General features: G+C 46.8%; 1 protein-coding gene across 3 annotated transcripts; it reads right to left on the bottom strand.

Moving 5' to 3' along the window:
- Positions 1 to 387: 387 nt before the first annotated feature.
- Positions 388 to 27,411, bottom strand: CASP7 (caspase 7). Of its 3 annotated transcripts, none has more exons than XM_070432235.1 (7): positions 27,338 to 27,411; positions 20,618 to 20,742; positions 4,792 to 4,928; positions 3,935 to 4,063; positions 2,825 to 3,000; positions 2,322 to 2,451; positions 388 to 1,520 (listed from the first exon to the last, which is right to left on the bottom strand). In XM_070432235.1, exons 2-7 carry the CDS (start codon positions 20,740 to 20,742, stop codon positions 1,291 to 1,293), a joined length of 927 nt encoding a protein of 308 aa, XP_070288336.1. In that variant the 5' UTR covers positions 27,338 to 27,411; the 3' UTR covers positions 388 to 1,290. The 3 variants fall into 3 exon arrangements, with proteins under 3 accessions (XP_070288336.1, XP_070288337.1, XP_070288335.1); XM_070432236.1 differs by having other exon boundaries at positions 27,370 to 27,409; XM_070432234.1 differs by lacking the exon at positions 27,338 to 27,411 and adding an exon at positions 26,629 to 26,704.
- Positions 27,412 to 27,862: the final 451 nt, after the last annotated feature.

Consider the following 27,862-nt stretch of genomic DNA (forward strand, 5'->3'; position numbering starts at 1 on the left):
AAATGGCAGCCCGTCACAAACAACTTCAGGCGTTGATTAACCCTTTATGTGAGGCGTTTTGGTGATTCCCAAGCGATTACTTAGTATTTTGTGAGTGTTCTAGCTTCAAAAGAAATGCGAGTTATATTTTGTGTGGAGGATGAGTGAGTAGGGTCAATTCTTTTCCTGTTTTCTCATTTTCCCACGACCATAAGACACATCCAAAGGAATAGAAACTGAGCAGGTTAGACATTAAGCACGATATTTTAACCAATAAATATGAACATTAAACCCATCATTAGACCCAATAAAGTATCAAAAGTTCAAAAGAAACCACCACCTTGAAAACAAAGTGCAGAAAATCTTTGCTATGAATTGTCCCCCCCTTAACAAAAAATGTACTCAGAATAAGGCTTGGAATCATCCGAAAAGTTTCAGGTATTTATTAGAGCTAAAACAAACTGGTTTTCACATAGCAGGTGATACATAGATTATCTGACAACTGAATGAATAAAAGACTGAATGGAGGAATCATTAAACATCAGGAAATACAATTACTTCTATTCACATTATGGGCAGCTTACATCCACTCCTTGTTCCTCCCCCGCCCCATTCACTGTCCCTTCCTCTGCTGTATTACAGGGAAATACACTTCCCAGCCCCCTTGTCAACTGGCTTCCATGTGGGTCTGGAAGGGTAAGTGCCGGAGGAAGACTCGGAGGGCAGAAGAGGTGAAGCCAGGGTACTTCTCCATGTCTGACTCATCTGGTGTTGCCCCATCTCAGGCAGTGGGCTTGTCCCTGCCAGGACTCCATTTTCCATAACTCCTCTCTCCTTGGGGGTGCTGGCTCCCACCAGGCAGCCGCCCACCATGGTTCCAGCTCTTGGGGAGACCTCCCGCAATATCGGGAAGACCACCCCCTTGGCTGTGTTTTGTCAAGCACTGGGACTCGTTGACAGGCACCAACATGACTCTAAGTGTCCTCAAAGGCACCCCCACCCACAGTGGACACCGCCAAGAGTCACCTGCAGAGGTAATTGTTGTTGTATGTGCTACGTGTTGTATGTGCTACCAGAGGAAAAGTACAAACCAAAAATAGAAAAAAACCAGAATATTAAGAGGAAATGACAAAGTCATTGTGTAGATAACATTGTGAAAATAAGATAGCACCCTTTTCCCAATTAACCAAGAAATTTTCCTGAAAGAAAAATCCTTTAGAATTTATGAAAATTTAAAGAGCATAAAAAAAAGATCTGATTCATCAATAAAGGTTCCATTGCTTTCCAGCTACACAGCACCCGTGGACAAAGCTACTTAGGGAAGTAGAGGTCCTTGGTGAGCATGGAGACCACACACGGGATCTGCTTCTTCTCGTGGAATTGCGGGTCGTTGGACCAAGACTCGAAGTTCCTGGCCACCTTGTAGTTCACCCTGGTCAGGATCTGCAAGAGGTCCAGGCTTCTCCCGTGCTCGTTCAGGGTGGCGCAGAGGGCCTGCACAAACCAGGAGCCATATCCTGGGTTCCTCCACGAGTAATAGCCTTCAACAGGACAGGAAGAAGAGCAAGTCAGCTGCCCTGGCCGCGGCCTCACTCACCCCTGACCATGAGCTCTCGGTGTCTGGGGCCCTCACATGTACCTTTCTGAAACGGTGTCACTCTACTCTGCACGTGAGTCCCTAATGAGAATCGTGCCGGGGTGCTCAAAGGGCAAATGTCTTAAGATTTAGAGGGCTGCGTGGAGATGCTCAACACAGGACTTGGTGGACCAGCAGGGATGCATGTCAGATTCCTAAGTGAGTGTGTGACAAGTCGAACACCGAGCCTGCCTAAGGAGAGGCTGGAGAATTGCCCCGTAGCTGGAACGCCTCACCATTCTTTGGGGGGAGTGCTACTTTCCAATCCAAGGGGGACCCCAGAGGATTTTGAGATGTGTTCCTGCTGCTGAGGGAGAACTAAAGGCTGGCTCCTGCTGAAGAAATCTCGAAGTGAGAGGCAGCTGAATGAGCAATTATCTTAGGGGCAGAGCTAGGAGAGCCAGCTGCCCTGGGAGGGCTGGAGGAAGGGGACCCTAAGCCAAGGAATGCGGGAGGTTCTAATTGCAGGGGAGAAAGTAAAGACACGGATTTTAACCCCTACAGCCTCCATCTGAAAGGGACGCAGCTCTGCCAACCCATTTTGGAATTCTGACCTTCAGAGCTGTTAAGATCACACAATTGTGTGTGTTCAGCCACTATGATTGTGGTAGTTTATCACCGTGGCAATGGGAAACACATACAGCCCCAAGCCTGCACTCTGATGGTGGAACGGCATGGCCCAGTTAGCAGATAAGGGACTTGATACCTGGCACTGTGGAATAGGCGAAGAGAAAGTCGGCCTCGACGGGGATCTTCTGTCGAGGGCTGGCATCTGTGTCACCGATAGGCCCCGAGTCGGCCTGGATCCCGTCATCGAACTCTGTCCCACGGCAAGCCTAAGTGGCAAAGCAGAGATCACTCCGTGGAGTCAAGAACAGAAACATGCGTGCTGTTCCCTGCTGTGTCCCAGTGCCTGGAACCGTGCTTGGCATGAACGAGGAGCTCAGTGATAATCTGCTGAATGACTCAATGAATGTTGAATTGAGTTCGTCAGCAAAGCAAGTAACAGTGTGGCAACGTCTTAAAGAAACCCTCATGGTTTGTGATCTGAAGCCAACACAGAAGCCAAGCATTTAGAGGTAGAAAAACAAAACCCACATTTGCATAACCCCAATCGAAACAGCATGTAGATTTGTAGAGATGATACAGTCCAAGTCAAGCTGTAACCTTTTCCCCCTTTCAGTGGGGTTGGCTTTGAACAGGGTTTACCTGGATGAAGAAGAGTTTGGGTTTCCCTATGAGGGTAGTGCATCTATCCCCCCGAAAAAGGCTCGTCAAGTCCTTGATGTCCATCTTGCCGTCCGTTCCGTAAATCGAGTTTTCTTCTCCGTGGCTCAACAAGACGCAGGCGAAGCAGGCTGCCTTACTGTGGTCCTCCTCAGAGGCTGCAAGCAAGCGATTTGAACAATGACCAGTTAAAGCACAAGCCCTGTAAGACCTCAGAGGTGGTGCCCCCTCCCGCCTGGCAGCTGCCACTGACAGAGAGCCATGCAGGGGGAGGAACACCCCAGAGGAGAGGAGGAGGACCAGTGGAGAAGTTAGAGAAGTCTAGCATTCTCAGTCTGAAACCAGAATGGAGCTGTCTCATGAGGAAGTGACCCCACAGGTGGGAGGGTTTAGACAGCTGCTGGGAGGCAGCATTTTGGGGTGCTGAAGGGGGTGGCCCTGCTATCTGTTAGGTCTGTGACATCAGGCACATTTCTTTGCCATTCTGTGTCTTGGTTTCCTTGTCTGTAAAATGGATAGGATAGTATCTATTACGTGAGTTAATATTTGTCATGCAAGTATTTGTTAAAGAAAATACAGCATCATGCTAAGTGAAATAAGCCAGTCACTAACGGACAAATACTTGACGTTTCCACTTACGAGGTCCCTAAGGAGTCAAATTCTCAGAGACAGAAAGCAGAATGGTGGCTGTCAGGGGCTGGGGGAGGGAGAACGTCATTGTGAGGTACATGGGATTATTCTTCTGTCTCTTCCACCAGGGAAAAGTTTACTCTTAAACTGTGTGGTGAGCAGCATGGCATCCATTTGTTACTTCCCTAGGAATCAGCCTTTTGAAATTGGGACTTTCTGTAGAGACAGATCTTATTTCTCTTGCTGTCATAGAAGCTGATTTCATCTTTTCAGGGAGAAAGCTAAGTTCACTGAAAGAGACCCACCCACCCCGGAGACAGGTATGGAGTGGTCCGGAGGCAGGAAAGGCCTCCCACCCTGAAATCCCCGTGTCCTGCGAAGCATCCTCCAGGGACCAGCTGGGGCCCTGCTCCTCTCTCAGGCACAGGAAAAGGACAGAGGGAGGAGGGGGTGGGCACGCACCGTTTTCCAGCACTTCTTGCATCTGGGCACAAGAGTAGTTGTTATACACCACCACGTCGAAGCCCAGGTCTTGGAAGGTCTTGAAAAGGGACCCGGCATCTTTGTCCGTTCCGGTCCGGACGGACATACCTGTGGGAGTCAAGCACCAGTTCACGGTGAGCAATCCTCGGCTGAGCACTGTGTGCCGGCATCGCCCGGCCAGGCGCCACATGCAGCTGAGAAGTAACTCTCAGCTGTAGTCAAGGCCAATGGCTCCCCTTGAGTCTCAGCTCATGCACATATAGGGTGTCCCAAAATTCATGCAAGATTTGAATTTTGCGTGAGCATTAACAACAAACAACAAAAAATAAAAGCCTAATTTTACTTGGTTTATTGAATCAGATTCTAATATCTGTTGCCCTTTGATTTCAATCCCTTCAATTTGATAAGCATTACCAAGTACCAATTATGGCCCAGGAGCAGGGACAATGAGGACCAATGAAGACCACGGCTTTGTGTATGTGCCAGCAAAGCCGTGGAGGCCATTTCCCCGATGTGCTATTCCATACATAACCCTATACTGTATACTTTGCGAATCAATCAAAAATTTATAATTTTTAATTATAAACCTGTTTTCTCTATCAAAATTACTTCTTGTGTGAATTTTGGGACACCCTATACATGGTGGGTCCTTCGACTAAAAGTTCCTGATTTCTCCACATCCCTTCCTCCTGGACATGCAAATACCATCTACAAAGGGGCCGTGTGCCCTAGTAGCTGGGCACAGCATTCTCTGCTGAATGAGTGCTACAAGTCTTAGCACCGCTGGAGAAACTGGAAGGAAACTGGAAAGGTGAGCCCGTGCCCTCAGCACCTACCTGTCGATTCGTCGAATTTCTTGTTGTTTATTATGATGCATTTGCCCACCTTCTCAAATTTCATGCTATACTGATATGTAGGCTCTTGCTCCTGGGTGGTCTTGTTGGATTTCCCAGAGTCATTTTTCTTCTTCAGACTGGGGAAACAGAAAGCCAGTCAGGGGCTGTGGGGGAAGCCTGGACATGAATGGCCCCTTGCTTTTACTATCAGCATGAAAGGGGCGTCCAAGGAAGCTGCAGTATCTGTGACGGAAAGACCTGGGGCAGACAGATGGCTCTGTTTAATCATCACATTTAAAAGGAACGTGCATCGTAATTGTATTAGTTGCCAGAGAAAAAATCACAATGTAATACCAGAACGGCTGCACATGTGGGTGATCGTGCGCAGCACCTGAAATTGTCACACATGGTTGGGCAGAGACTACTTTGTGCGGCCAAGTGGCAGAAGTCTTTGAAAACTGAACTTAAATATATCCTGTGACAGCAATTCCACTCCTCGGCATGTGCCCCAAAGTGAGCCAACATGTGCACCAAAAGGCAGACCATAGGATGCGTAGAAATAACCCAAATGTCCAATCACAGTAGAAAGGGTAAACTGCTCAGTATTTGTAGAAGGCAACAGTAGATAACAAGGAGAGTGAACAAACCATGACAGCATGAAGCCACAGGAACAAACCTCACAAATACAATCCTGAGTGAAAGAACCAAGATTTAAAACAGCGGTTCTCAACCTGTGGGTTGCGAACCCCTTTGGGGGTCGAACGGCCCTTTCACAGGGGTCGCCAAAGACCATTGGAAAACACATATATAATTACATATTGTTTTTGTGATTAATCACTATGCTTTAATTATGTTCAATTTGTAACAATGAAAATACATCCTGCATATCAGATATTTACATTACGATTCATAACAGTAGCAAAATTATGGTTATGAAGTAGCAACGAAAATAATTTTATGGTTGGGGGTCACCGCAACATGAGGAACTGTATTAAAGGGTCGTGGCATTAGGAAGGTTGAGAACCACTGCTCTAGGAGGAATCCGTCTTTCATAAAGTTCAGGAAACTAACACCTGGTATTCGAAGTTGGGAGGTGGTTTTCTTGATGGTGGGATAGTTAGGGACCGGAAGGGACATAAGGACTTTCTCAGCTGCAGGTCATAGTTTGTTCTTGATGTGGGTGCTGGTTACATGGTTTTGTCAGTTAGTGCAAATGCATTAGTGTGTGCCCCTTCCTATGTGCCCCTTACTTCAATGAACAGTGACATTATACCAGGGAAAAAGGAACAGCAATTTAAAAAAAAACAGTAGGCCTCTTCCAATCTTCAAATGCCAAAGTCCAGTTTACCAAAAGTCTAGCATGTAAGCCCTGAGGCCGGAACAGGGGTATCATTGAGGGGCCAGAGGAAAAAAATGTCCAATGTGAATGGAAAGCCGCCTTGCTAGTCATCCAGTCGAATGTAAAGTCCCACAAAAGAAGAGATCATTTTAAATATGTTCTGAAAAATTGCTGAATCCCTAATACCTAGAACGATGCCTAGCATATAAGTGGCTCAATAAATATTTCTTATAAACTACAGGCCAATATCCCTTATGAATACAGATGCAAAAAATCCTTAACAAAATGTTAGCAAGTCAAATCCGGCAATCTATAAATGGGATTATACATCATGACCAAGTGTGATTGATCCCAGGAATACAAGGTTGGTTTAAATCTCTGAAAATAAATTAATCCATCCTATTAATAAAGGCCAAAGACCATACGGTCAACTCGGTGGATACAGAAACGGCATCTGGAAAAATCCAACACCCTGTTATGATAAAAATGTGAAATAAACTAGGATGATGATGGAACTCAACTTGAGAAGGGCATCTATGAAAACCCCACAGCATCACACTTACTGAAGCAAGACTGAATGCTCCCCCCTAAGATCAGGAACAAGCCACACAGGCCCACTCCTGCCGCTTCTATTAAATACTGTATGGGAGGCTCTAGTCAGGGCAATTAGGTTTAAAAGAATGTGTTGCATAAATGAATGAATCGAGTCTTATCCCCCCATTTTTCAGATATGAAAACTGACGCCCACAAAGAGGCAGGGGTTGTCCAAGATCTCCCAGCTAGTGATCAGCAAAGCGGGACCATCAGGCTTCCATGCCAGCATTCTAGAGCCCGATGCCCTTGAATTATTCACCCCCTGTTCCGCCCAAGCTCTTATCAAAAGCTGGAAGAGGAAAAGTGAAAGAGAAGACGAAGCTTGTTACCCATTAACTGTGGGTCCAAGGGTCCTGGGCTCTGAGTTGTCATTAAATCTTATCTGTTGGGGTTTCTCAGGATATCGGAAAGGACCTGGCCTTTCCCCTTGCCCCCTCCTACCTTGGTCCAGATTACAGGTTAGCTCTCTATGTCGAGCCTTCAGTTTCCTTATTGCTATTATTTAACTTCACCATGACTATATCCTCCACTTTTATAGGGCCTGATTTCTTCCAGATCATCTATATATATAAAAGGCTAATATGCAAAGTGTCCCCTTGGGAGTTCAACAGGGAAACTGGGAGTTCAATCACTCACTATGACATGTGCTGACCACGAGGGGTCAGCTCAAAACAAAGGAAGGTCCCTGCAGCTGGGGAAGGAAGGTCCTGGCCAACAACTGGAAGGCCCTGATCAACCCTGATTGCCGGCCAGGCCTAGGGACCCTACCCGTGCATGAATTCTGTGCACTGGGCCTCTAGTTTTATCTTTAAAAGAGAAGTCTTCTGAATCTGTTCTTCTCACTTCTCCCTCCCTTTGTTTGTTGTCTGTTTACAGGTGATGCCAGGTTCTCTTCACATGTCTGCCCCCAGAGGCATCCCCAAAAGAGCACTGGACCTGGAGTCAGACAGAGGTCTGCATCCCTGCACCTGTGCAACCTGGGCCAGCGAGTCTCCGCCCTTCACAGAGCATCAGTTTCCTCTCCTGAAAGATGGAGCCTTCTATGACTGTCACAAGATTAGACAGGGGGTTCAGTGGGAGTGGGGACTCCTGTGCAGCCTTCTCCCCTCCCAGGCCTCCAAGAAAACCTCAGAGGAGGTGAGTATCAGCAAATCGAGTTTCTGTACGCTTCAAGGACATGCCATTGGGAAGGGGTAGGGCAGGTCATTGCTGCCCTGTCAATAACCCCTACTGACAGCATCTGTGCACATTAAAATATGTGGCAACAGCCCGGACAGTGTAGCTCAGTGGTTGAGCACTGACCCATGAACCAGGAAGTCATGGTTCGATTCCCAGTCAGGGCACATGCCCAAGTCTCAGGCTCGATCTCCAGGTGAGAGCAGGCAGGAGGTAGCCGATCAATGATTCTCACTCATTATGGATGTTTCTATCTCCCTCTCCCTCTCCCTTCCTCTCTGAAATCAATAAAAACATACTTTAAAACACATCTGTGCACAGCCTTATATGGGCACCACGATCTTTGGTCTTCAATTGACGTCTCTGAGGTAGGTGGAGGGGGTACAATCATACCCACTGTATAGGTCCCAATAACAACTATCAACATCTGTCAGTGCTTTTACTATGGGTGGGGATCTGGTTAAACTCCAGCTGCATTTTCTCACTGACTCCTGACAGGTCTTTAGGTCACTTAAGGCCAAAGACCCTAATCAGAGTTGCACTGAGTCTGGCAGTCTGGAGAGCACGGTTTATGCACTAAAGCCCTTTCAGAGATAAAGTCTATTTTTATCTTTGGCAGCGTGGATTATTTTAAAACCAACTGTACAATATCCAAGTAACAAAACAAGATGTGATTTCTCTTAAGCTGCCATTAGCCCATCCTTAATGATGAGCAAACAAAACCAGTGAGCATCTTTTAAAGAGAAACAGGCTTGAATATGTCACATTAAAAAAAAAAAAAAAGGACTCCGCTTCTATCAGAATAGAATTTGGAAAATTAAATGTGTTGGGTTTTTTTTTAAGGAACACAATAGGGGAATAAGGATATATACACTTTAAAGAAAACACTTTCCATGGTTATGAAAAGTGCCTTACAATTGAATAGGAAATGTGATTCTTATCCTTGGTAAACATCTCAAAAGGGAGGTAAGGAAAGTTTCCCTTACCTGGCCTGGCCCTAACTTGAACTCTCATTTTTCAAAATGAACTTAATATCTGCTTCCTCTTTCTAGATTTGAAGGTGGCTGATTCTGCAGGAACACAGGAAAATTTTTGTGCTTAAGTATTTCTTTTGTGTGTGACATCTAATATTACTTGGAAATGCTTCTGGATTGACAAGTTTTCTTCCCCCGCCCCCCCCCCCCCCCTTGCCTCTCTCATTTCCAATTTTGAATTTTAATAGCATCCCTCAATTAAAAGACCTGGTTGGCAGGCATATGTGATTCAGCTAGCCCCTCACTCCCATAATGACCAGCAGGACACTTCAAAGATGCAGTTCAGTCTCTACTTCCTGTTTGGACTGGAAAGGGCAGGGTTTTTCATCAAAACCACAGAGTATTGAAAAAAAAATGAGGAAGCTCTCTGTTCTGATGTGAGATGATTTCCAGTAAGTGTGAAGCGTAGAATAAAACAAAAGGGCAGAACAAGATGCTACCTTTTGAGGGGAAATGAGGAGGAAATAAATAGATGTTATCAGCACTAATGTTACTGTATATCATTCAAAGTGGGTACCTGTGTCTTGGGGGGCCAGGAGCAGGACAGCAGGAAGAAATGGGAAAAATAATTTTGACTGTATGCCTGTCAGTATATGTGAATAAATTCATTATTCAATAATAAAATTATTATTAATAGCTAAAGATCACTTGCAGCAAACAGATTTTGAGATCTGACCTATTTAGAACATTACTGGATTTTTATACTAATTGTTGAAAGGACTCCATTTTTCTGTTTCCCACTGTGGTTTTATCCGTCTCCCCAGCTTTCAAACTTCTTACTCTTCTATGTGTCCATAATAACAACATCAATAATTATAATAAGTATCATTATGCCCTACCCTTCAAACACCTCTCCACCTGGGTGCAGCCTTTGGGACTCTTGGCTCTTGGCCCGAAGGTCAAGCAAGATGTGCCTTGAGGGGCACACACTGTGGAAGGTGCCCCAGGGCAGCAGCGAGGTGTACTCAGGGCCATGTGTGAGGTTCACAACGTTCCATGAAACCTGCAAGGCAGAGCTGAACATTCAATCGAAATTACCAACACAACCAAAATGCGTCCGCGGCACAGCCTTGGTGGAGCTCTAGCTCACCATCAGCCCAGTCAAGGGAGGAAAGATGGGTGATCCCCATGCCAGCAGCTCATAAAGTTACCATATGTCTGGAAATCAACTGCCAGAGCCAAGCAGATCATCAGATAAATGACGCCCACTGGACAGGAGTAACGGCCGCAAGGGCTCCAAAGAGATTGCGCTAATTAACCAGCCAACGGCAGGAAGACAGCAACAGTCCACAGATCTGCGGGACAGCCTCTTGCAGGGGCGGGGGGCCGGGGAGGGAACTCTAAGGGTAATAAGAAGCTTTCAAAGATCCAGATTAGAAACTTCTTGGGCTGGCGATCATCCCCCAGAGATAAGATTTTCTAAAAGTGGCTGTTCTTGTCCCACTTTCATATAAGGCCCTTCCGGCAGAGGAAGGAGGCTGCAACATGTGAGGAGAACACAGCCCCTAACAAGTGGGCACGCTGAGTTTCTTTTAAGTCCGGATCAATGGAAACCAGTCTTTCTCCTAAATCTGATAAATGGAGGAATCACTTCAGGTAGCTCCCTAAATCCCTAGGATCAAGTATCATTAACATTGGTGTGATGCTTTATGCTTGACAGAGTGTGTTACTGATCATTCTTCCATTCATTCTGCAAAATCCAGACCAGAGACATAAGAACACTCAGCAAATAAAAGCTGGCCAGGGTATTCTTAGGCCACATTCTCTCTCCTGCCATTCTACCTCCTTCTCCCTTTGCTAATTCTCTGCTGATAAAACTACCCTTTACCTGGACCTTTTTTTTAACATTGTGAAGACTTCCGCCAATATTATTATGCTGAGAAGAAATACACCCAGCCAGGGTCCTTGTTTTGGAACCTTCTGTTAAGTATAAGGCTCATGATAACCCGGACCAGTGAATTAAAAGTTCTAAATCCTCTTAAAGGCTCATGTGTTCCACAATTGGCTACAGATTTTACAGCAAATCTGGCCAGAACATCACTGTGCTTAGGGCCAGCTAAGCAAGACCGTAACAACTAGGAGAGCCTGGAAGAATGACTTAGTAAATGCACGCAAGTGTGCACGATCGGCCAGTCGATAAGGAAGCAGGCTGGGTCACTGCGCTGCTTCCTAGCCATCCTCACTGTCTCTTGGTGTTGTGTTTCCTCACCAACCCGGGCCAGTACCGGTATCTCTGTTTCCCAGATGTGTTCAAAGAGGCTCAGATCTCTGCCGGGAACACAGATAACGCCAGCGTCGATGATCAGGAAGGAACTGGAATTATCCAAACTTCTTAGGTACAGAGCCAGTTTGTGGAGCCTCAAATTTCACAGTGCGAGGCCAACGCAGTCATTTCGACAAAGTCAAAAGGCCAAAAATGACAACCCACGCTCGGTGGTTATTTAATATAAAAAGACCTCCTGGAGGAATCTATGGCAGCTCCTACCAGAAAGCACCAGCGGATTATAAAACCGTCGGCTTACTTTGCAAAGAAGCGGAAAAATCTCAGAAAAGTGCCCGCTGAACTTTCGTAATCCGCTCCGGGCGAGAATGTAATTTTCCCCATGGCCGGAGTGGATAAGTACAGGTTCTATCCTCTTACAGATCCCCCAGCCTGCTCGAAACGTGAATTATAGCTTTCTATATTTGGAAGGGACTAGCCAGAAGCATGCAAAGCCCATGAACAGAATTCCCAGGAGCTCTGTGTGTGTGCAGGCATTCATCAGCACGAGAATAAACACCCCACCCCCCCAGGCACACATTTCCCCTGGGCTGGTTCATTGGGAACCAGAGCTCTGCTTTTCGTAGCTGCTTTGTCTAAATATTTTTGGGATGATTCATTCATGGCTGCCACATTTCAACAGAGGGCATCCCCAACAGTCCTGACACTCCCAGGCACAGAGCAAGACCGAGAGGAGAGGAAAGGAAAGGAGCAGGGCAATACCTCGGGTCTCCATCCGAAAGCACCCCACTGGGCATCAGCACCAGGCTTCGCCCTGCGACGACAGGCAGCAAGTTTCCCTCTTCTCTGTAATAATAAAAACTGAACATGCTTGGAGCTCAGCAGGAGACAGAAGGCTGGCATAGCCGGCCGGGCCCTGAAGGCCTGCGACTGAATCAGCAGTGAGCTGCCCGCTGGAGCTTTCCATAGGACCATTCACACTGGGGCTGGGAGAGTCACCCTGGCCTCCCCTTTCTCTGCTGACCAGCAGAAATGCCCAGGCTCCACCCTGCAGCATCCTCCCGACCCAGCGACAGCTCCCCAGGGACAAAGAGACTTTCCATGTGCATGAGGTCCAAAGGAAAAAAGACCCACGTTCCCTCTAAGGGGCAGTCAGTAGCTCCATCTTTTAGAGCAAAAAGCTGGAAACAGCAGGGGAATGAATGGCTAGGCCAGGGACCGAGAATTAGTAGACTAAAATCCTACACAGCTATGCAAAGTGGTGAGCACACACAGGCAGGCAACCCACTGAAGGGCCAAATCTACCACAAGTGGCAAAACAGCCCAGACAGGAAGTTTGCAAAATGTGTGAAATGGATAGGTAAGTAAATGACCAGAATCAGGGTGTGAGTTTGTGGCAAACCAAACAGTTCAGACTCATTAGGCTATTTTTTTCCTTCTAAAGGCACTCAAGGTAGTAATACAAATAACCAAAGACTGGAGTGGATACCAGATCTGTCAATTTTCAATGAGGCACATAAATGTTCAATGGTTTTGAATGAAGTCAGTGATCCCGGGAGCTATTATCGTTGCCCATCTCACCTCTCCAAGGGCAAAGGCGAAAATGTGAACTCATAAAAACCAAACATGTGTTAAGCAAAAGGCTCGGCAAAGCTTCTCTCCATTTCCTGGTTCAGGGTCACAGTGGGTGCAAAGTGCGAGGATTACAACACCTGCGACCCTGGGCAGACCTCCTAATCATTTCCATGTGCAGGTCCCTGACCGAGAGGAAACCGGCTCAGTGCATTTTCCCCTGAAGCCCAGTTTGCACAAATACCCTGGGAAACAAAGTCAGTTTAATACAGGCTAAGGGAAAAAAAATATTCCTTCCCCTAGTTGCACCCCTCCACGTTTTCCTCTTCCCCCTGAAAAACGAGCAGAGGAGACCCCTGACAGTAAAAATTGATCAAGGACTTAAAAAAAATCACTCAGGGGAAATAAAGGACGGAATTCTCTTTACATCACCTATAACCGAGTGGAAGATGCAGTGAGGCCTGCATGATGGCTGCAGGCCCCAGAATTCAGGACAGTTAACACACTTCAGTCCTCATTCTTACACAACCACCTCATCCGTCTTTGGTCTTTGTCCCTTTCATCTGAGCAGAATGCACACGCGCCATCACAGATGCTGGCCAGGCACACAGCCCTCAGGCTCCAGCAGCCACCTCCTGGCTAGAACACGCAAGGCCACTATGCTCACTTTTAAAGTGCATAATTGAGAAGCCACAGGTCTTATTTTCTAGTACTTTCCTAGTCCTAGATTGAATTCTATACTAAGAGTGCTTTAAAATTTCTATTACTAGGAAAACCTCATTTACCTGCCTTCCTCATTTTTTTTTCTTTTAACCTTAGAGCTTGTTTTTCCCCCTTTAGAAGAGCCAGGACCTAAAACAACTGGAGGTAGTCTATGCATTTGGTACGTTTACACAGTCTCAAAGTTCTCGACCGTGTGACCGTGTTTCAGATGGGTGGCTCCCTGCTCCCGAGACGTGCACTTGGCCTTCTCTACCAGAAAGCTCACTGCCAAGCCCTGTGGGAACAGCGGTCCTTAACCCTCCCTCGCCTGAAGTGAAGCAGAAAGGGAGCAGTTTCAATAAAGAATTCAATTTCTTGGGTAGAAGAAAAAACAGCTCTGCGGGTGGATTAACAGGGTTGAACAGTTTGATGCCTCTGCAGTTGGGGGTGGCACTTGATGTAAGGGAGTGGGGACCCTGGACTCCCAAGTTAGGCCTGGGTCTCGAGCCTGGTCCTGCTGGGTGACTATGGGTGGAGCACTTTACTTCTCTGGTCTTAACTTTTCTTGATCTTTTTAGATGGGAGATGGATAAATTACCTTTTAAGGAGTCTTCCGATTTTAACATTATGCTGCTAGGGGTTCCTTCCTCAACAGGAATTCAGCAAACTGACAGTTACTTTAATTCTCACAAGAGTCCAGTGGATGGGTGTTCACATCCCTATTATGCTGATGAGGAAACTGAGGCTCAGAAAGGTCAAAGGACTCGCCATAGTCCCTCAACTGGCGAGTGAGAGGCAGGGCCAGGATCTGAACCTGGGTTGTTTGACTCCACTCCACCACTGATCCTCATTTAAGTGGTATAGTCCCTGCTTCAAATACAGCACTACGTCTTTATCACTCTTTCTATACAAATTTGGGAGACAGGCATCCAGTATTCTGGAGTCTGGATCTGAAGGCTTCATTTGCTAAAAAGTAACCCGCCTCGCTATGTTTCAATGTTCCTTTCCTCTTAGGGGCCCAGACACGGCCTCATTCAATCGACGGTTGTGATTGAGTGACTTTCACTTAACATGGAACATATTTTTCTGGAATGAATTAAGGTCTGCGTTCTTTGTTTTTCTTTCCCCCTCCAATTCTAAAGCACTGCTTTTTCTAAAACACTTTTTTCTTTCCTTTCCAGATGAAAAGGCAGGCCACCTGAGTCTTTCTTATAATTACACAAATAACACATTTTTTATAGGGACCTGTTTACATCCTAACATTCACCGGGGGAGAAACCCAAGCTGCCCTGCCAAGGAAGAATTACGACCAAGTGGCATTTATTAAACACTCCGGCAGGACAAAGGCTGGAAGGACAAAGGCTGGAAGGCAGAGATGACACAGAGGAGAAAGCTCACGGGATCTGAGCCAGTGCCTCGAAAAATGGAGAGTTTATCAAGTTCTGAAAGATGGGCCTGTTCTGCCCTCTTCACTCAGGACCAGATCATAAACAATCCCCTGGGCAGGGACACACAGGCTCCACAGGCCCTGGGGGAATTCGAGAGTGAGTGGAATCTGTTTGCTGCTTTAAAAAAATGTTCCTTTAATGCCGACCTTGAGCAGAGCTCAGAAAGGAATCTGACTTCACTGCAGACATGTTCCTGGGCAGGGCCATCTGCTAGGACGCCCAGCTGCTCAACCAGAGCCTGGACGTGTACCTGCAATGGCTCCTAGTGGTGCACCAGGACCAAGCTCACCCATCCGAGGCCTCCACCCACTCTCCCAGGACCTGTGCTGTGTGTTCCCAGGCCCTGGCAGGCAGCCCCTTCTAGTCTCCTGATAACCGACTGCTTTTTCTCTGACACTTCAAGTCCCAACTCCTCTCCCCCGCCTCCCACAGCTCCCACTCAGTGCGCTACCATCCAGCAATTAGTTATTTTTTGGTATTAACTGTTTTCTGTAGCCGTGCTCAGGCAGTAAGAACCCAAGTTTATATCATTATAAACTCAGGGACATCATTAAGTTGGGTGGCAGGTAATCTGTGCTAGGTGTTAGGGTCACCTTTACATGAAAAGGAGCCCTCTTCACGTTCACAGATGACACTAGGTTTTGTTCCATAAACTAGGGCTCATAATGAATGTCGACTGTGCACATAAGGTATTTCTTTTTCTTTTAAAATACATTTTTATTGATTTCAGAGAGGAAGGGAGAGGGAGAGAGAGAAACAGATGAGAGAGAATCATTGATTGGCTGCCTCTTGCACGACCCCTACTGGGGATTGAGCCCGCAATCCAGGCATGTGCCCCTGACCGGAATTGTATCTGGAACCCCTCAGTCTGCAGGCCGATGCTCTATCCACTGACCAAAACTGGTGAAGGCCATAAGGTACTTCTTCTAAACCATTTTTTAAAAGCCCAACACTTTACTAATTTTAAATTAATATTTAGAGGTTTTTCCTTTGTGGTTTTATGTGTTTTCCAAATGTTCTTCAATAATCAGAAAAATTAAAAAACAATTTTAATAAATTTTTGTTTTTAAATGAACCTAAGGAACAGGCTGGATTTTATTCAAGCCCCAACGGAATGGAAATGAAACGATGCTGTTGTGCCATCTAGTGGCAAAGAGACAAAAAAGCCAGGATGGGACTGAACTACCTACCCCAGGCCAGCGAGTGCCCTCCAGGCTCTGGGAGAAAAGGAGGCTTCTTTCCAGTTCCCAGAATCCTTGGTCTCCAGGGGAGGGTGGGCGGGCAGTCTGTCCTCAATTACAGATGGGTATTGGGTGTTACTGCTCCCTAAAATGCCTTACAAGACAGTAATTCTGAGGCCTTGGAGAAAGGTGCTGGGGATGGGATAGAAGGAAGAAGGGGCCTGCCATCAGCTGCAGGGAGCACCCTGATTATTCCCAAAGATAGCATCACTGTTAAGCTAAAGTCCACTGAGAGCAAAGCAAACACCTGTTCAAGGAGGTAAACACAGCACTGGGCTTTGTGCCCTCTCCTCCCTCCTTCCCTTCCCATCATCCATCCAAGAATTAGAACCCATCCATCATCCATCTATCCAAGAATTAGAATTTAAGATGGCTTTCACAGGGATATCAAATAACACATTTATTAATAGAAAATAAATGGTTTCAGACCTTGACTGATGGAGAGCAAGTCTTGGGTGGCTGACCAGTTTGATAAGGAGAACTGGCTTTGTCCACTAAATTACACAGCAGACATTTCCCATAAACGAATAAACTCCATTTGTAGCAACAAGGTCTTAACAAAAAGAATATATTTTTTAAAGCATATGGTCTAAAAGCATTTTCCAAGAAGAAAAAACAAGGATACTAACAAACGTTCATTAATGCTTTTTAAATTAACACATCTCTGTTGAGTATTTGGGCTAGACAAGTTGCTTCTAAGGAAAAGAGGAACAGGTTTGATTAACGGTTATTAGAGAAGTTTTGATAAAGCCTCTTTGGTGTATGTCCCAGAAACTGAAAATATAAGTGTCTCTAAGGGCTGAATAACAATTCTTTGAAAGTCAGGTAATTCCCAATTCTTAATTTTCAAAACAACCGAAGAAGGACCTAAATGAGTTGTCATTTTTTGACACAGAACTTGGAAGGAATTCAAAGACGTAATGACATCAGTTGAACAAAACTCCTGCCCACCCCATGCATTTATTCATGGCTCCTCAGAGCTTCTATCTCTAAAAATAAAAAAAAATTAGGAAAAAGATGACACTAAATATCTTTCTTTCTAGCGATAAGTATTATTTGTCCACTTATTCATAAGCTAACTTTTTAAGACCAACCCATTCCATTATAGGTTGCAATTTCAACACAATTTCCATTTAACAATTACTTTGGTGACTAACAACAATGTGGATGAATAAAAGGGATTCTATGGAAAGTAATCACACAGGGCGATCAGATCATAAATTCCAAACTGGGCAGGTCACGGTGGGTAGTCATGCCCCAGGCCTATCACTTTTTTGTTTTTAATTATTTTGTATTTTTTCAATTATAGTTGATATACCATATTACATTCCTTTCACGTGTACAATATAGTGATTAGACATTTATATAACTTATGAAAAGATCACCCCACTAAGGTTAGAACCCACCTGGCACTATACACAGTTACTATAATATTATTGACTGTATTGTACTTTACCCCTGTGACCATTTTTATAACTGGCAATTTGCACATCTTAATTCGTTCCCCTTTTTTACCCATTCCCCAAACACCCCTCCCATCTGGCAACCATCAAAATGTTTTCTGTATCTATGAATTTGTTTCTGTTTTGTTTGTTCCTTTGTTTTTTTAGATTCCACATCTAAATGAGATCATACAGTATGTGTCTTTCTCGGTCTGACCTATTTCACTTAGCATAATACCCTCTAGATTCATCCATGTATTGCTGATGGCAAGCTTCCATTCTTTTTTTATGGCTGAGTAATACTCCCATTGTATATATGTACCACATCTTCTTTATCCACTTGCCTATCAATGGAAATGTAGGTTTCCATATCTTGGCTATTGTAAATAAAGCTGCAATGAACATAGGATGCACATGTCTTTTCAAATGAGCGTTTTGGGTTTCTTCAGATAAATACCCCAAAGTGGAATTGCTGAGTGTTTGTTTTAAAATCTGCTTGTCTGGTATAAGTATTGCTAACTCAGCTTTTCTTTCATTTTTCATTTTCATGAACTATCTTTCTCCACCACTTCACTTTCAGTCTGTGTGTGTGTTTCAACATGAAGCAAGTCTAGTGGAATTGCTGAGTGTTTGTTTTAAAATCTACTTGTCTGGTATAAGTATTGCTAACTCAGCTTTTTTTTTTTCCATTTTCATTTTCATGAACTATCTTGCCCGTTCAGCCTCGCCCCACAGCCAGGTAATTCAGTTCCTCCAGGTATGTCCCTGTGTTTTTTGAGCTACTGTCCCTACTCTGGGCCCTTTAAGAGGATGCCTGGAATTTGAGCAGCCCTCTGTCTCAACCAGAATCTCCACTGATTTTCACAGCCAGATGTTGTGGGGACTCCTCTTCCTGCACTGGTGATCCGGGCTGGGGAGGGAGCCCTCGCCCCTCAAGGGGGACCTTCTAGCCAAGTTACCCTCCTGATTCTTAACCACCACACATACCAGTAGGTGTGGGACCAGCCGGTTCCGTGTCTCTGCCCCTCCTCTACCAGTCTCAATGTGGCTTCTTCTTTATATCTTAATTGTAGGACTGCTGTTTAGCTAGATTTCAGGTGGTTCTGAATGATAGTTGTTCGTAATTTAGGTGTAATTTTGATGTGGCTGTGGGAGGTTCAGAGTATCATTTACCTTAACCATTACCTTGACTGGAAGTCTCCAGACCTATGACTTCTTTAGTTTTAAGCCAGCCCTTCCATTGTTCTTGTGCATCTAAGTTAACACACCTTTGAAACTCTCAAGAGAGCACATAATGTTAACTGTCCGTAATCCAATCCTTGCCTTGTTTTATCCCACCTCCGTGTATTTCCTTCCTTAATGTCAAATGCATAAGAGAAACTGAAAAACTGTTATTCTCCAGAGCATTTGAGATCTTGCTCCCTGGCATTTGTCATCAGTTTGCTCCAAATAAACTTATAAGAATTATTCACAGGTTTGGACATTTCTTATGTTGACAATAATGCTAATGATTTATCAACATTTATTTGTTTAGATCAACTATGAATTCATAGCTGGAATAGTAACTTAATCTACAAGAAATTAATAGTATGAATTTAGATTCCACTGGATAGGTTTAAAGGAGTGATTTTTAAATGTCAATATTTACAATACACTATTCATTTTCATAGTTTCTGGAAAGTACATCAAAAGACTCATATGCTAAGACTCATAAAATGATTATTACTTGATTTCTGTTCCTCTTTCACTTCAAACCAATCTGCTTAACCCAAATACTCAAGAGTTGGAAAACTGAAATAGTATTACATTTTTGTAACTATTTTGACAAGGTATCATCTTAAAAATGTATGAGGGGGATGTGTAGCCTGACATTATTTGGTAGGGTGGGGTTCGAAAGCCACTGCTCTAAAGGGCTTGTAATAGTTTAGCCTGGACCAAATGACCATGTGCCTTTAAAATTTTCAGGAGCTGGAACTTTATTTTCTGGCCATTTCATTGGGTGTTCTTGACCCTAAATGGCAGCCAGTAAATGCCAATGGAATTCAGGTCCAGGATCCTGGGGTCTTCCCACTTTTCTGAGTTTTGTCTGGGATGGTATGACCCGAAGCTCTCTCCAGGATGTTTCAGGGAGCCAGGCTGCCCCTCCTCACCAGCTCTTCCCATCCTGAGTGCTGCCTGGGAGCCCCTACTAACCTCAACTATAACCCCCCCCTCCCCCAGCTGTCCCTCCCAGGTGGGGCTTGGCTTAGGAGCTATCAAGAAGTCTGATGCTTCTGACCCACAGACTGTTCCCGTCTCTTTCAGGAAGCCCCGCTCACTTGCCCCTCTGAGACCAGGGTTAAGGTGAGGTCTGAGGCTCCTCCACGTCTCTGCAGCCCTACTTCTAAATGGGAAGCACAGCAGAACCATGAAATGGTTGGGTGAAGCTGGCACCACCTGGGTTCTAATCTCAGCTCTACCATTTTTAACTGTCTTCAGAAAGGCAAGCTATTAGACCTCTTAGCAGCTCAGTTTTCCTACCTATTAAATGGTGATAGCAATACAACCATTTCCTGGGGTCATAAGGACTGCATGCAATACTGAGCTGGCGTACAAGAGTTTAATACACAAAGTGATTATTATTAATATTAAATGTGAGATTTGAGAATTTACAAGTAAACTCAGTAAGGGAAAAAGTAGGACTCCAGTAGACAGGATGCTCCCCTTTCAGTGGAGCGCCTCTGAAGGCACAGGGTGGGGGTGAGCCCAGGTTCTACGCCCAACGACTGTGGCTGCAAGTCACCTCTGGCAAGGGTAGCCCCTCAATCCTGGGCGGCTGCCACCCAGACACATAGCCTCTGGGCAGGAGACTCCATGGCTTGCTTTTCTCCCACACCTGGGGTTGGCCCAGGAACACAGGAGTACACGGGGGAACCGAGTCACACAGAGCCAGCAGGACCCTGTGCAAACCTCCCCTGCACAGCGTAAACCCTCTTCCCTGAGTATCCCCCTGGGTGGGTGGGAAAAGCAGAGAAGTGGCCCAGGCCCCTGATTAACCCAGCCAGGAAGGAAACTTACCTCTTCATTACGGAGACAAAGGAGGACCGATCTGGCTTAGCATCAGTTGCATCTTCACTTGCTGACTCCCCAGCTCCCCGCTCCTCGACAGAATTTTGATCGACAGAGTTTTGATCGTCTGCCATCTGGGAGGAGAAAAACAAAACAGAAAATTGGTGTCCAGTGTGATGTTTTTAAATAACACTCAGTAGGTGACGAGGTTTTTACTTAAGCTTAGAGATAAGCACTCATGCACACGGAGGCTCCAGGGCTGCGCTCCTGCCCCACCAATTCATTCAAATGCCTGAATGCTAACTCTATTCCAGGAATTGTTCCAGAGACGGTATACGGTGGGGAAGAAAACCAAGTCCTTGTCCTCAGGGAGCTTCTACTAGTAATCCAGCATCCATGATTTTGTTCAACGTTCCTTGTGTAAGAGAAGCTGTGGAAGGAACGTTAAGGTTTGTAACAAGAATTCCTGGATTCTTGACAGGTTATAAGGTGCTTATCCTTTGCCAGGTATCGCTCAAACCCAGTTCAAAAAAAGGAGCAAACTGCAGTATAAAACTCTCTTTCTGCTTCACAGGATTTCCCATGGTTTTCCCAGAACAGATTTCCTCAAATCTGTCTGGTGCTCGATCGTTTTTAAGAGATCCCTAGAATATACAATTTCAAATCTAACCCCACTCCTTCGACTTCAAGGCCCTTCAAACTATGGCCCGCCACCAGTTTTTGTAAGTAAAGTTTTATTGGAACACAGCCTTACCCATTCACTGATGATCTGTCTGTGGCTGCTTTTCCCACCACAATCAGAGTTGAGCAATTGTGGCAAGAGATAATATGGCCCATAAGCCGAAAATATTCACTACCTGGCCCTTTACAAAACAGGTGCACTGACTCCTGACCTAGGAAACTATCAGCCGATAGGATCCCCTACTTACCTACCACTCCCTCTAAGAAGTAAAAATAACAATATAAGAATAGAAACTCACACTTAATGTTGTTTTAGCAGCATTATCTTTTTTTAATACTGCCAATAAATGCTGTTAGGTCAGTTTTTTGATAATTGCCCTTTTTAAAAAATATTTTTTGATTGATTTTCAAGAGAGAAAGGGAGAGAGAGGGAGGGAGGAGAGAGAGATCGATTTGTTGTTCCACTTATGCATTCATTGGTTGATTCTTGTATGTGCCCTGACTGGGGATCAAACCCGCAACCTTGGTGTATCAGGACGATACTCTAACCCAGTGTTCGGCAAACTCATTAGTCAACAGAGCCAAATATCAACAGTACAACGATTGAAATTTCTTTTGAGAGCCAAATTTTTTAAACTTAAACTATATAGATAGGTACACTGTTATTAACTTAATTAGGGTACTCCTAAGGCTTAGGAAGAGCCACACTCAAGGGGCCAAAGAGCCACAGGTGGCTCTCGAGCCGCAGTTTGCCGACCACGGCTCTAACCAACTGAGCTACCTGGACAGAACAATAATTGCATTTTGACAGATGAGGAAGCCGAGGATGAGAAAGGCTAATAACTTGTCCCGGGCCACATAACTAGTAAATAGTAGGACTCAGACCTTTAGCCAGCAACAGGCACTCCAGAGACCACCCCTCACCATCATACCATTTAGCTCCCAGCTCCCTTGGGCACACTATGCTCATCTCAGGTTCTGTCTGGACTCATGGTTGGTTCTCTTTCTAGAAGTCAGCACCCACATGGTTGCTGGATAAACCCTCTTTGCCCAGCTGGCTACTTCTCACTTTTCAGAATTCAGCATAAATGGCACCTCTGCAGAAAGGTCCTCCTGTATTGCTCCCATCCCACCAGCCGCCATTCCCCCATTTGCCTCCCAATTCCTATCCCCTTTACAGCCCTTGTGTTTGTCTTTTTTTTTTTGCACTCTGCTTACTGCTTGGCTCAAACACGACAATGTAAGTTCATCACGGCACAGGCTCCTGGCACACAGAGGTGCTTCCTAAATAAATATGAATTGAATGAAAATCTGGGAGGAGAATTTGCTAGAAGTGATGCAGCTGGTCAGAAGCAGAGCCTGCTTTCGAGTCATTTGCCCTAAATCAAGTCCCGTTTCCTTCCCTGTGAAGGGATCGGCTCTCCAGAATGAAGGCACCCCTCCTCCAGACCCTAAGTCTACTGGCCTCCATCTCTGAGCCACTGCACAGAGCACAACACGGTTGGCAGATGCAAGTCTGCATTCCTGCTGGGCTCACTCGGGATGAGTGTTTGCCAGATGAGGAAGCTGAGGCTGAAGACGGTTAATAACTTGACATTGATTTGGCAGAACGTACTGTGTCCCAGAGCACAAGTAATGCCTTTTGGAAGGTGGGGAAGAGAAGGAATCCAGCTTAGGGGGACGTGTCCAAGATGGCAAAGCACACCTCGCTGCTTGGAGCTCTATGTGGCATTATCATGTCACGTTCCAGCTTCCCTTAGGGCTGAGCTGGACAGTGAGTAGAGACGGAGGGGGAGTCCGCCCAGATCTCTACAATGACCTTGAGAAGTCAGATGGCCATGCTGTTTCTCAACACATCATGAAGGCCCCCCACCATGGCCACTAACGTGTTTCCAGTTCAGAGGCAGTTAGATTTTTTCAGATCGGGACTCAAAATGTTCCTCGAAATCAAGAGATAAAACCCTATCCTCAGAGAGAAGGGTAAATCCGGGTACACAGAGGTGCTCAATAGTTTTTATTTCATCTCCTTCATACAGACTTAATTACTTTCCAATGTGGATTGGTATTTAGCAAAGCACCGAAATATTTTCAAAATGAGCAAGTTCAAGTTATACATGATCCATCAGAAAAAGACACTAACTTCACCATGTGGTGTATAAGCCTTGAGCCTTTTGATATCGCTAATCTCAGAGGCTGGATCTAGGCTGTATGATGATAAAACGCTGTGACCACTGTATTAAAAAAAACAAAAACAGCCGAAACCGGTTTGGCTCAGTGGATAGAGCGTCGGCCTGCGGACTGAAGGGTCCCGGGTTCGATTCCGGTCAAGGGCATGTACCTGGGTTGTGGGCACATCCCCAGTAGGGGGTGTGCAGGAGGCGCAGCTGATCGATGTTTCTCTCTCATCGATGTTTCTGACTTTCTATCTCTCTCCCTTCCTCTCTGTAAAAAATCAATAAAATATACTTTAAATAAATAAATAAATAAATAAATAAAATTTAAAAAACAAACAAACAAAAAAGAACGCTTAGCAAAATGGCTCCTGTGAAAGGCACACATTTAACATGTTGGCACGGCTGAGAAGACTCATCGATGACTGTGTACTTGATGTCTCATGCGCCAGGTCGCGTGCTGAGACATGGGGATATGCTTTGGAGCACAGACCAGGTCCTGTCTTTTTTGGGAAAAGGCATCGTTCCCGTAACAGGAAGCCGCAAATGTGGGGCTGCTGTTGGGTGTGTGCGAGTACCAGAGGGGCTGACTAAGCTTCAGAGGAATTGGAGAAGGTCTCAGCGGAGGAAATGTCTGACCAGAGATCTGAGAAGGGTAAGAAGGGAGAAGTGAGCAGGCAGAGAAAAGTGCACACTCACGGAACATCTGACCTGCATCATCAAAGGAGAAGTGTGGCTCATACTCCTTCCCGGACACTTGGGAGCGGGCTTTGGGCTTAGCTACAGAGTGGTTAAGTTCAGGCTGATTTCCATAGCTCAGTAGTGGGAATTTTCCAAAGATTTCCCTCCAAACACTGTGCCAGAAGGGTGTTCTGTAGGAAATCTACAGCATCTTTCTGGGTTAATGCTGAACAGTCTGGGAGGGTGGGGCAGCAAACATTCCTTCTAACAACCTGCTGGAGTGTATGTCTAAAACAAGCCAGCGTGGTGGACTTGGCCCTTGTAAGTCTGCAAGCCTAAACATTCAGTGACTTTCTGATGCCTGGGACGCTGGGCTTGATTTCTGAGTGAAACCAAGTTCACCCAGGGCAAGGGCAGTGGCCGAGTGGGGTGCCTGACCCCAGTCACATCATTTCAGTAAAGCCAAGTCTTGGTGTTCACCCCTTATTTCCATGTGTCCTCACAGCCCACCATGAAAATCCAGGCCTATCTCAGCTCTCCGGTCTCTGCTGCGGGCACACCTGGCCTTGCTTGTCTGGATGTGTCCCCTGCTTGGGGCTCAGGCTCAAAGAGCGGTCATCATGGGAGACTGCATACTCAACTGTTAAATACATCTACCTTCTCTTAAATTAATTCCTGTACAATAGACACAAAGCATTAATAGTGTACATCTACAGGCACTCTAGATTAATTATTACTCTTATCCATTATGAGTCAAGCTATTTGCAGACCGAGAGCTTATCTTAATGATCCTTTCTTTGGTTCCAGTCACAGAAAAGAGCCAGGTACACAGCAGTCACGCAATACATTATTTCTTTATAAATGCTATAACGGAAAGGCACTTAAAATTTTTAAATTCTTCAGTGTCCCAAATAAACTGTGGATACAAGACACACAACAAAACTAAAGGGGCCCAGGGAGGGCCGCGGAGAGCCCAGTCAGGGTAAACAGAAGATCAGGGGCTGAATCAGCTCCTCCACCTATTAGCCATAGGACCTTGAACAAAGTACTCAGTTTTCTCATCTGTAAAGTGGGCAAACAACAATGCCTCCGTCACGGGTGGCTGTCGGCTGATAGAAACAATGCATGTAAAGTGCAAAGCACAGCGCAGCACTTTCTAAATGCTCAATCAATATTCCCTATTAACTCTGCTGCCTGAACTGCTCAAGACCAAGGTAACCTTCGACTATCAATCTTCACTGGTATTTTAAAATTACACCCATATGTTAAGCAGCTTTTATGGAAACAAAACTAAAACCCTCCAGTGATTATGTCCACGCACGCTTCGTTGGCGACTGGTACACATCTGGCAGGAAATCACTTTTTTTTAATGGGGGGGAGGGGGTGCAGGTGCTTTCTCCAAAAAAAAAAAAATGACATAATACATCTTACACCCCATTCTTGGCCCCAATGAAGACAATCTTCCGGAAAGGCTCCAAGAGAAGCAGCTCTGAGGACCTCCACCTCTTACCTCCCGCACTGGAGAAGGAGGGGGGCTCAGGTACCGCGCTGTCACCTGATGCTCAGGCACTGACAGGAGACTGGAGCCTTCGCCTGTATTGCACCTGCCTAAAGCCACACAGCTAAGAAGGCAGAAGTAGACTGTGAATCTAGGAAACACCTGCCTATCAAGGAGGAAGGCCAGGCTGTGTAGATCTTTCCAGAGGAAACAGCCTTAAAGAAGAAGATAGGGCCAAGCTGCCAGCGACGTTCAATCTAAGCCTAGGAAAAGGCTTGGGCATGACTCACACACAACCCCCCAGAGGTAATATTACTGCCCCATCAACGGATAGCTTGAATACAACGGTGAAAGGTTACCAGGTGCCTGGCAGCCCTGCCTTTTTTCACTTCCTCAAGGCATCTTCAAGGGCCCAGCACAAGGGCACCCCAACAATGACAGCTCACGTGTAGCAATACTAAGCCTCGCCCGAGGCCCTGCTATGCACCCTAATCAGCTCCTCCCATCCTCGCTGCAGCCTTTAGCCTGGGCTCATCATCATTCCCATTGAACCCAGAGGCCAAGGCCCCAGGGCTGGCAAGCAGGGAGGCGGGGACTGGAACCTCCAGCCCCAGTGATTCGGGAGCCCTTGCTGTCAGCCCTGCGAGAACCGCTCCTTCCCTTGTAAACCCACCTCTCCTTTCCCCAAACTGACTAGTACCGGGTGACGCCAGCCCGCTGGCTAGGAGGGAAAGGAGATCAAGCAAATCCAAGCGAGCGATGCTGGGGGCGCGGACAGCCCTCTCCCCAAAGTTGCAGCGCAAGCGGTTGGGCCGCCCGACCAGCGCAAGGGACCCAGCTTCCCGCGGACTGCGGTCCCGGCGGCCGGAAGAGCGCGCGGTCTAGAAGGGAAGGCGGAGGGCGGAGGAGGGAGCAGGAAGGAGGGAGGAGGCGCGCCGCCGCGGCCGGCCGGGCGGGAAAGACGAAAGCGCGGGCGGGACCGCGGTTACCTTCCTCTGGAGCCGGACCGCCGGAGCGTGCGGCCGTTCCTGTCCGGCTGCAGCAAAGGTCTGGGCGACGCGCACTGAAACGAAAGTAAAAGCTCCGCGCTGGCGTGGGAGGAGTCGCCGGGACGCAGGCGGGACACCCGGGGCCGCGGGCACCGCCCCGTTCGCTTGGCGCGCCCCGAAGCTGGCGGTGCGCACCGTCGCGGAGAAGCGCGCCCGGCGGCCGACTACGCGCCCCGGCCGGGCGCCTGGTCCCGGGGCGGGGGGCGCCCGAGGCACAACGGGCCGCGCGTCCCGGGAAGGTGGCCGCGCGCCACGGCGAGCGTGCGGGGCAGTTTGCGGAGACCCAGGCGTTCCCGCCGCCGCGCTCGCAGCCCCCAGGAGGCCACCGTCGGCAGAAATGGCCGCGCGCAAAGTTCGCCTGGACAGCGCGCCCCGCCAACCTGCCGTCCAACCAGTGTCCCAACCACGCAACCGGGAGAGCGCGCCCTGCAGGCTTCCCGGCCTCCAAAGACGGGCGCTCTTCAGAGTCCAGCCGCCCCCCTCCCCAACCAACCGCCCTCCCCCGGCCGCAGCTCCCTCCAGCCTACACCTCCACTTGGGCCTCAGGACTCAGCCTTAAGGGTCTTCCGCAGACGGACCTTGGACCCCAGTCTGTGCGGTTCGCGCCCCGCTAGCCCCCGAGAGTCGCGCCCGCATCTGCGGAAACTACCTTCTTCCAAGACGGAGCCCCTCAGGCCTCACCGTGGGATGCGCTGCGGTAACCCGTCCTCTGGCCGCCGGAATTTATTGCCGGTCGCAGGAGCGCCGTCTTCCCGAGGGGGCGGTACGTCGCTGACTCAGTTTTTCCCCCGAGCAACTAACTTTGCATCACAAATCACAGCTAGCTGCGGGATTTGGCACCAGTCACTCAAATATTTACTGAGTCAGCCATTGGGCTTGTAGCAGTTTGTTAGTCTAAGCTGGGAAACTGCACTTCCACAAATTCCCCTCCACTCCTAACCCCACAACCCCCATCTCTCACACACACACACACACACACACACACACACACACGTACACACGTGGCTTTTTCACTCCTCAGGGGAGCAGCTGATGAACTCAGTCACCCTGAGGTGTAACTATGTGAGAAGAAATTCGTTTTATTCATAGTAGAGATGCTTGCTTTTAAAGAACTATGCACACCTTGAGTGAAAGGAGGGAAACCTTTCATGGTGTGACATCAGATAAGAACCTC

Source organism: Myotis yumanensis, unplaced genomic scaffold (genome assembly GCF_028538775.1).
Source record: "Myotis yumanensis isolate MYYU_CA2020_CCGP unplaced genomic scaffold, mMyoYum1.0.hap1 SCAF_13, whole genome shotgun sequence".
Classification (NCBI taxonomy): Eukaryota; Metazoa; Chordata; class Mammalia; order Chiroptera; family Vespertilionidae; genus Myotis; species Myotis yumanensis.